Source organism: Pollachius pollachius (genome assembly GCF_949987615.1).
Source record: "Pollachius pollachius genome assembly, chromosome: 9".
Lineage (NCBI taxonomy): Eukaryota > Metazoa > Chordata > Actinopteri > Gadiformes > Gadidae > Pollachius > Pollachius pollachius.
In genome coordinates, this window is record NC_136942.1 from 16564549 (window position 1) to 16575087 (window position 10539).

General features: G+C 44.9%; 1 protein-coding gene across 1 annotated transcript in view; it reads right to left on the reverse strand.

The window, feature by feature from the left end:
- Positions 1-7985, reverse strand: part of znf423 (zinc finger protein 423) — a gene marked incomplete at its 3' end in the record, with an annotated part of 60863 nt that extends 52878 nt beyond the window's left edge. Inside the window, exon 1 of the mRNA XM_079742841.1 lies at positions 7795-7985. Within this exon, the coding sequence (XP_079598967.1) occupies positions 7795-7834 (40 nt within the window). The 5' untranslated portion in view covers positions 7835-7985. The remainder of the gene's footprint in view (positions 1-7794) is intronic.
- Between the last annotated feature and the right edge of the window lie 2554 nt (positions 7986-10539).

A 10539-nucleotide genomic window follows, 5' to 3' on the forward strand; every position in this document is an offset into this window, starting at 1 on the left:
CCCTCTCCTGCATTTGATCATTACACAAACAGTGCGCTTGTGTTTATAATAATGAGCATTTTATTACTTCAATGCTTGAGGTTCGTGCTAGGTTGGGCTGTGATGGAATGGTATTAGTGAGGATTCAGAATGTAGAGTTGGGGGGGCAGGGGGGGAGAGAGGTTAGATGAGATGCCGTGCTGCTGGTCCCAAGACTGTCCATCAGCTCCAGGCCTTTCAGCAGACTAGCCTCCTGCATTTTTAAAACTGGTCTGGGTTGTCTCACACACATATACACACACACCTAATGATCCACCTCACCCACCTTATTTTGTTCGGAGGAAAAGACACGATACTCTGATTTATATTTATACTGTAACTCCTCATGATCTCTTGGTTATTGGGCCTTTGCTATGTCTTCGTCATCGGTTTGGGTGACATTGGACAAGAGAAAAACCCTAATACCAGTACCACAGTCACAATTGTGAAAATATATATAGAGATGAGCTATCCAAAACATTTCTCAGAAGAGCTTTCAGAACAATGGCGGAGGCTGTGAGAGGTTCCTTGATAATGCATTTATAAAACATAATCCACAACACATGTCAGACAAGAGGAACCTTGGACAAGTGGTTTGTCCGAGAGAGTCTAGACACCAGTAAGAATTAACTATTTGTTTTTGTCCTATTCTCCCTTTTGGATTTCCCTCACACTCTTCTGCCCCACTCACTCTCTCTTTCTCTCTCGTTCCTCCCTTTTCTCTAAGGGCCTCCACCGTACTGTCATTGTGGCTGCCTTGGCAGGGGGTCCTTTGCCTTTTAACTTGTGAAGTGAACAGAGAGGAGTCGAAAAAGAACCAACTAAAGGCGTCCGCGTTCACCAGAGCCGTCGGTGCAGAGGGGGCTGGCACAAGGGGCCAGCAGAGTGGGCCCCATAGAAATGAGCACAATGCGAACAGCTTGTTCTGTGTGAGAGGCCATGCTTTTGAGAGAGGCAACACAACTGTCTGGGCTGCCCGGGCTGGGAGGGGACCAGGAGGAGTGGACGGACAAGGAGGGTGGAGGGGTGGGGATGGGCTGGTTTTAAAATAACACATGACACACACACACACACACACACACACACACACACACACACACACACACACACATGCTCTCTGAAGCGACAAGGTTTATAGACATGCAGTGTTGTTTAAGGCTGTGCGAGGGCATGACCACCAGACAGATCAACAACCCGAGGAAGAATACAACATTCAATGGGTTTCCTTTAATTCACCTTACTAGAGGGGAGCAATCTTCTGATTGTATAACTGAAGGCCTGAATCTGCTATTGACAGGAACTGTGTGAGCTAAAGCCCACGCAAGCCATTGGCACCTTTTATACAGCTAACATGGAACATGTTGCAGCAAAAACACAGCAATGTGTCCATGAAAGTTAACACTAAATTGGTAAGAATTGTGAACAATGCATTACAACGATGGCATGTTAAACAGACTGCTGAAGTATCAAACATGAAATCATAAAAACAACATACATTTTTTAAATGTAGAAGTTAATTTGGGGGCTGAATGAATTCTCTTTGTAGCGGAAAAAACTTTTTCCTCGAAGAGTATTGCCTGAGATTTTGGCCAGCCTGGTGACCTTTGCCAGGCCCTGGGGGGAGTGAAACCAAAGGTCGAGGACGGGGTCAGACTGCATGTGCAATCACACACACACACACACACAGTTTCCCTTTTTCCTCAAAGCCACCCTTTCATCTGCAGTGTTGAGCATCGGAAACCCAAAGAGACAAAGCTAACAAAAGACGGATCGAGGAATGTGGAGACTATATCTGTGTGTGTGTGTGTGTGTGTGTGTGTGTGTGTGTGTGTGTGTGTGTGTGTGTGTGTGTGTCTGTGTCTGTGTCTGTGTGTGTGTGTGTGTCAGAGAAGGTGGGAGACAGGGGCGGCCAATAAATATATTATGCATCAACCAGGTGTGCTGAGGGGCGCTGCTAATTGCCCCCGCCGCTAATGTTTAATGTACAGAAGGAGGAGGGGTTTTGGAGGGGTGTCAGCCGGTGAGCATCCAGGGAGAGAAGGGGAGGGATGCGGCCAGGCAGGAGAGCTGGCGCCAATGGAAGGGGAAAAAATGGATTAGAGAGGACGAGTATGGAAAAGATGATAACCCTGAAGTTGTAAAAAGTAACTTTTTGGGTGCTTGAGTTCCACCTTGCGCCAAACAGGGTAACTATACGTTTTAGTCTTGCTTATTTACTTAACGTTGCTAAGCACTTGTTTTCAAACTTTATCATCATCAAGGGTTTTGTTAGCTATCCTTGTACAGCAAGTTTGTCTGGAGCGTAAACCGTACGGATAGTCATTGGGACTGCTCAAATAGAAATGCCAAACATTCAAGTCAAGTGACTAATGTTGACCAATGCTGCTATTTTGGTGCTTAACCTTAAAATTTGAGCTTAACCATTTACTGGAAGCTTTCGGAAGACGGAAGGTTTCAATTCCGGTAGCCAAGAGAAACATGGCAAGGCACTACACCTAAAGCACCATTTGATACAAAAGGATGATCCATCCTTTTTCTACATCTTGATTCATATTTTGGTGGTCATTTTCCATATAATTCCTCAAAAATGGGCAGACTTGTGTTTCCTGTTTGTGTTAGAACACTACTGTCAGATGAATCCCTTGTGTTCTAGACATTTTGTATCCCAGCCTTGGGATACCAGGAGGTGACTCATCAATCGCATTCTTTCACTGCTTCATGCAGTGTTTAAGGTTGCATCTCGATTCCGGTGTGCGTGCGTATTAACTGATGGTCAACTGAACCCACCTACCTACACACCCCACATAAAGTGTGTGGGTTTTGTTCAACATAAATCCCAATAACATAGCGCTCCTTTACACAAAACTGCATTTGTGTGGACGTTTACATATAGATCTATTTTTCTTGGGTTTTGTGAAATCCAGCTTGATTGCTTATATCTGTGCCTATTTAAATACAGAGGAGCTGTAGTTGAATGCTGCTATACTTTATCACTAAATCCAAATCGCTTCTATGGGTCCCTGCTTCCCATTTTCCTAGAGCCTTGGTAATTTCTTTCTAATTAAGCACAGGCCAACATGAGTCCCATTAAATGTAAAGTGCTTGGTACTGCTGGACCTCCCCCGATCACCCATTACATTAGCTTGTTTGAGCCAATTACAAAGCGAAAAAACTAAATAAATAAAAAAACTAAATTTACAAACAACTATGGAAAACTCCAATCCATCCCCTGCCGAGAATCATTGGAGTACGTAATAGGAGTCTCAGAGAAAACCGTTTAATTGTCCGGCAAGCCTCGATGCAAAACCAATAGCAGAGGATAGTGTGGCTTGTGCACGTTGACTCTAGTAATGTGGACAATACAATATTCACAGCCATGTAAACAAACAAGCAACAGCCGTGATAAAGGGGCAATCATGTTCATAGAACCAAAAACCAACCCTTCTTGCTCCATCTCTATGGTAAGTCACTCTGATGGGGTTATATAAAGTCAGGCGCTCAATCAAAGGGTCTGTGCTCTGCCAAAGGGTGACAATAAAAGTACACTAATAGCCAAGACAGATGGGGGAGATCAGGCTAAAGAGAGAACAGTAGAATCGAAGAGTGAAGGAGAAGAGAAGGTGGCGGTGGTGCTGCTGTGTATCTGTGCGTGTTGGGAGGGTCAAATGTTCTACACACACACAGATGTGGAGGCGGATGCAGCACACAATCTCTCACACAGATGTGGGCACAGGGGACATTTTCATATGGATGATTCCAGGAGATACTGTCCAAACACTACCAAGTTCACCAAAAATAAGTATAACTGAATTTAAAAAAACAAAACAAAAATGGAGTTAAACCAAAGATGATATGGAAAATACTTGGATTGGCGAAGGGAAAACCATAAATCACATAAATCAAGTGCTACTTGCTCAATCACGCTCAATAAAGACAGTATCCACTTTTGTTGTAATTGTAACTACTACTAAATCAACATACTTAACCGTTGCTGTAGTTGTTAGACATTGCATTCAACGAGAAACAATTGAAATCTTAAAAATAAATAAATACAATTATGAATCATCAATCAGGCAACTAAAAAATATTCTGTGTATATTTAAGGTTCTCATACTTATAAGACCAAACAGAATTGAGAAAAACTCATACATAGCATACAATTCATTGAGGGGAACAATGACCAATTGAGTGTGAGAGAACCTGAGTGCCAGCGAGAGGAAGGGGAAGAACGACGGAAATTATGCCATTAGCCGTGTAGATCTCAGATTAATGTTCTAGAGATGACTGACTAGTAACCTGGGTGAGGGGGACACCCAATCACAAGGACATTCTCCCATTCACTTCCCCACACAGACACACACACACATTCACCAGGTAAAGGGGTTTCATTTTCCATAAGTTTCCATAGATTGTAAACAACCCATTAGTCAAACATCTTTGAAGAGCTAGAGTTCACACACACACACACACACACAACCACACACACACACACACACACACACACACACACACACACACACACACACACACACCCCCCCCTTCATCTGACTCGCCGTCAAACTCCCGCTTAATGTCCTGCAAATGAAGCGGATTTATTAATGTGTAATTAAGTAATAATCATTGCTACATAATGCATGAGAGACTCAAGGGGCCGGGAACGAAGAGTGGGGAGTAAGAGAGTGGGATAGAGAGACAGAGAAAGAAACAGAAAGAAGGCGAGAAAGAGAGATAGCGAAGCAAAGCTGGCGAAGCGGACGGAGGGGCGCTCTGTCGTCTCGCTAAAGACGCACATTAAAAAGGGATTAATCCACAGAAATAATGTTTAGATAAGAAGGAGGCTCTCTCTCTCTCTCTCTCTCCCTCTCTCTCTTCTCTCTCTCGCTTGATCTCTCTCCTTCTCCCTCTCCCTCTCCATCTAGAGTTCAATTAAGTGACTGCAATTAGCAGAGTTCCCCCACTGGTAACAAGGCCTAATCGCCGTTAAGGCTAGACTATTCAAATAAGTGCATAGGAGCCACAAGCCAAGCGGTGCAGGGGGGCAAGAAGGAGAAAGACATTAGCATTGAATACAGTGCATACTTCTAGTTCCTTGCTTGTTAGACTGTGATACAGAACTAGCCAATCCAAGATATCTTCTCTGAAACAGGACCATGTAAATAAAATAAATAAAAAAAATAAAAAAAAGGTCCTGGTCAGATGGTGTGGGACTATGTTTTGTGTGGCGTTTGTGCCGGTCGGTCACCCATCACCCACCCAGGCAGCAAGTGTTGGGTGAGCAGGTGAAAAGACATAGAAACATGAAAACACAGATAATTTCCATGAAGCCTCTCTCTCTCTCTCTCCCTCTCTCTCCCTCCCGCTCTCTCACACTCTTTCCCGCTCTCCCTCTCTCTCTCACTCAAGCAGTCAGTGGGGCAAGGTGTGGAGAAGAGATAGCAGTGCGTACACGCACACACACACCGATGAAAGAAAAAAAAAAACATAGAAGACATGCACGGTCGAGCAGGTCATCTGTGTGTGGCACTCTTACATACATATGCACAAGAGAGGAGAGAGAGGGGTGTTGGTCTTGGCTCTGCTCCGCTTCACCTCACTGATTGCATAAAACTAAGACCTGGGTATTCAGACTACTGAGAGGGGCTGCGAACAGACAATACAAACACAAACACACACACACACACACACACACACACACACACGGTTAGACAAGTAGACGCAGCGGTCCATATAGGCTGTGATCACAAGGACTCCTCCAGGTACCTGGACCCGAGCAACAGGGCACAAAGACTGACAATAATATCCGTTTGCCTATGTGCTGCACAGTCCACTTACCTACTCATGTCTTAACCTTAAGAAAGGTAATTGCAGCTTATTTACTACTTTGATCTATAAGAGATATGTATGTCATGTTCTCTGTGACAAATATCATTAAAGAGTTGTCAGGGGAAGCATAATATAGGAAGCAAAAAGGTTGATTGACGCAACACCCCTTATATCAATTTTGGAATCAATTGACACCCAAAGGAGAGCAAATACCTATCAGTAAAATATCAAAAACATTAAATATCATGAATAACCCAAAATGTTTTTCTATCTCAACAATATATCAAGTGAACTCGGTTCATGACCTTTATCCTTTCTGTTCTGTGTGAATGAGTGTCAAGTAAGTGTTCCTTTTGACAATAAAGAGGAGAGACATCTCACAATTCAAGTTTGCATGTGGACTATGTAGTCATATTATGGTCTGTCCAGTAATCGTTCTTCATTTAACTATTCTTTCCTGTTATTTTCCCTTCAATCATTACCCATTCAACATGCATCCGGGAGACTAGTTTTGCAGGGATTGCTTTTGGGTAGATCTGTGCCTACTGATTGTAAACGGATTCACAGCATTTACAAAATGCCAGAATAAATGGCTGTGATCTGTAACATGAAGGTGGGTTGTTACTCTGAGCGGTGACAGAAAAACACTAACCCTTGGTTCTTATCGAGGACAAAGCTGCAGTGCACTCATAACAAAACACACACATATTATTGATTCCCATTTTTATTGCTCTCTAGTCCCCATGTCGACCCGACCGGCTTGTGTGCTTTAGTGTTTATTAAACTCTGCCTTTCCATCAAAAGCCAGTTTCAGCTCCAATGACACAATTACACTCCACACACACACACACACACACACACACACTTCCGTTACCCAACAAAATAATAAACTTAACTGATATAGCTGACAGAAAAATAACCATGAGTTACTATCTATGGTTTACCTGTCCCTCCCTTACTGCAAACAAATAAAAGGTGCAAAAAAATCGACTACTCCTCAAATGTGTCCTGAAAAAAAATGCTTTCAATAATCTTCCAAATGTATCTTGTAAAGGTGAAGTATTTTCCCCACATTTGATTATTAGTTAAAGGCTGTTTTGTTTGCCTCCAGTCCCAGTGGGGGGCACTCATAACTAGAGGGGGAGGGGTGGACATGGTGGTTTAGAACCATATGACCCCGTCGTCTCTCTGCCCATCTGGGTCCCATAAAGAAAATAGAGGCCATGGCTACCACATGCCCACCACATGCCATGTCATACAATGCTGTGAGGTATTTTACGATCAAGGGGAATCATTGAGTCATAAAACGAGATAGGAATTCTTCAGAAAATGTAAATTATTCTGAATTCTTTAGTCTCTTGGTCTTTCTTAAGTAAAAACTATTTGTTTTATTTTGTTTTAATAAGCAAGTGCATTTTCATTTGTTTCTACTTTCAATGGGTTACTTCTATATTTAATGTGAGATGATGTGGAAAAAAAGCAAGAAGGCAAGCCAAATGTAATAGACCCTAGGATAACATGCACAGTTGTCCGGAGACAGTCTAGCCCGTCCAAAAAAGTAGCACTGGACATTTTTATGACATTTGCGATTCATTCCCCATGCAGGAGCTCATTAGCGGAATTAATTATGACAACAGTTTGGGGCCAACATATTCATTAGGCTAGAGTAGGCTAAAACCACAACACCTGGTGACTAATTGCAAACAATTAGTTGACTAGTGGACAGTAAAATGACTCTTGCATGTCAATTGTAATAGGAAGAAATTGTAATTACCCTGTGCCTGCTGTTGGGTTTGATTTAGACCACGACGGATTCATTTTGGATCCCAAGATGACTATTTGGGACAGTTCAACCTAACGCGCCAGTGCTGCCCGTGAAATCTCATTGGCCACACTTCTCTCGCCGCTTGTGAGTTTCTCTTCCCACTCTGTTATTATGAAAATGTCTCTTACCTTTGACGGAGCGGGGTTTGGCCTGTTTTCGTCTCGACATCTCGTGGTTCAAACTTCTACTGTAAAGTCACTTTGTTGTTCAGTGTTTTTCAGGTGGACATACAAATCGGTGAAGAATTGTTATCTTGTCCTGCTTTTCACTTTGCACAATGTGCCTGTTGCAATGCGGCAACTTGAGTCGGCGTGCTTTACAGTCCTGCACAAAAAAAAGCCCGCAGAAACTGCTTTCGCGTACGCTCTTCAACACGTTCACTTCGTCGGCGGCCGGACTCGACCAACCTGTAGAAAACGGAACTTCTCGTCCTTTCCTCCTAGCGCGTGCCGCTCCGCCGTCGGTCTCTTTTGTTCCTTGACGTTCTCGAGCGCTTTGCCCGAGGATCCGCGCGACTTTCGCTAGCCCGTCCGTCCTGAGTTTTAGCAGGCGGTCGGGCACGAGCTGACAGCCATGCGTGGACACCAGAACGGTCGAGATGACAACACGGCGAGAGCAATACGCGACAGTCTTGTCGATTGAGTCGACACTCGTTTTAAAGGCGTTCAGCGAACGTGATCTCTTCAAGCTCTTCTATCGGTTTCGCCAAGGATTATGGAGCAGTTTATTACAACTATTGCAGTCTTTTTCCCTTCCGACGATCCTGGAAAACGGCGCCCGAACCCGAACAATCCTTCCTGGCCCGTCCGGCTATTCTACACTAGTGGTGGTGGTCTGGTGGCATGGACATAACAATCTCTCCCTGCATCTCTACCCGAGGGGAATGCCGTTTTCTCTACCCCGCTCGCCTTCACTTCTTTATAAAATATGTCCTAAAGCTCTCGGCAGCTGCAGGATTAGTATAACCTAATATTTATACGAGTCTAACCCTTCGCTAGCCTCTGTCTCCCTGCTTTTTCTTTGTCCTGACTCTGGCTACCAGTCTCCCTCCTCCTCTGCTTGCCTCTGCTGGCGGGGCTGCGGCGCAGACACACATAATAAAGCCAAAGCAGGCAGTGCTTGGCTGGAAATGTAGCCGCGTCCCAGCAGGGGGATGTGAGAGAAGGGTCCCGGCGGGGGAGCGCTCTGATCCCGCAGGGAGCAGCTCGGCACAGCTCGGGTTGGCTGAAGCAGAGGCTGAGAGGAAGGCAGGCTGAGAGGAGAGGGAGCGGGAGAAGGGAGAGTTAGGCAACAGCACCGAGACATGGCCGACTGTTGAAACTACAACGGGGACTCTGAGAATACGATGGGAGAGGCGGAGTGAAACTGCGGACCTGAGATAGGCTTGGTGTGTGTATCCATCCAACGACAAAGTTTTGGATAATTAAACATATTTTTAGCCCTTTTTTCTTTGCAGACATTCTGATTTATCCAGGAGGAATCTGATGTCCTCCATAGGACCATTGAGATCGGGAGAAGCCACAGCACTGTCTACAATATCGAATTTATTATATTATATTTATTATACTGTTATATTGACTCCTCAGTGGACTTGAAGGAGCGACTTGTTTTATTGTTGAGGCACCTTTTTCTTTTTATAGAGCCTGGATACTTTTCTATGAACGTCGTTTTACAGGATTGATATACAGCTATTAATTTTTGTGCAACCATAAAATGTGTAAGTGGGCCTATAATATTTCCAGCGTCTCAGAATGGGCGCGAATTGGAGAGGCCACGCCGCCTACTGGGCCTTCCGCAAGGGGAACGTCTTTATTGTACCTACAAGTACAGCTAGATTTCAAAGGATTATTTAAAATATCTAAGATTTTGCAAAACATTTATATAAACGAGGTTTGTTTTACGAATTTGGCGTTTTGTTCAGTGTTTTATTCTCCTTGTATGGGGGGGGGGGATGTATGACATGTCGAGTAGAATATGCAGCTGGCAGGGAGGGGTGAGGTGGAAAAAAAAAAAACCTGAAGATCACTGGGTGCTTTGTTCATGGCTCTGTGCTCAGACTGCGTGCTCTTTGACTGCAGCTGAGCTTCACTCTCTCCATCTCCCTCCTTCTCTCCCTTTCTCTCTCCCTCCCTCTGGTTGTCATGGATAGCTGGGTAGTGTTGGGTTCTCCTATGTTGACCAGCGGGGCTACTCTCCTCCACAGATTGATCCTCCCCGGCCGCTACCCCACCCACCCCACACTCCATCTCCACGGGGGAGACGGAGAGGCCTTTAGTATTGACCCCCTCCCCCCAGCCCAGCAGGGGGGAGGGTGGGGGGGGGTACGCTTGTCCCCTTACACAAAGCACCACCCCACCCCCGTCTTTCCTCCATCCAACCTTCACCTCTTTCTCTCCTGTGATGAAATGAGCACGCGCCAGGAGACCGTCAACACGTGTGTGTGTGTGTGTGTGTGTGTGTGTGTGTGTGTGTGTGTGTGTGTTGTGTATGGCCCTGTAAAAAAACAAAAGGGGTGGGGGGGGAGGGAAGTGGCTGGTTGGAGCAAGAAGCCCCCTCGGTGTGAATCCGGCTGGCACAGTGGGATCCCAACCCCCCCATCCATCCCCAACGAAAAAAAAAATTAAAAGATGAACCCCTCCCCCCTCCTCACCTCCTCTGCTTTGCTGCTAAATACAAAGAGTGGGAAAGTAGCCCACATTACAAGCTCCTTAAGGGTCAAGGACAGGGGCCGGTCTGAATGGCTTCTAAAGAGAGGGATTGTTGAATCACATAGCTAGCGATTATACCCTCTGTCATCTGGGTGCAGATTTGCTTCAGAAAGGGCTTATGGGGCTGTTGTGTGTTTTTTTTTTTCAAAACACAGAACAAGAGAA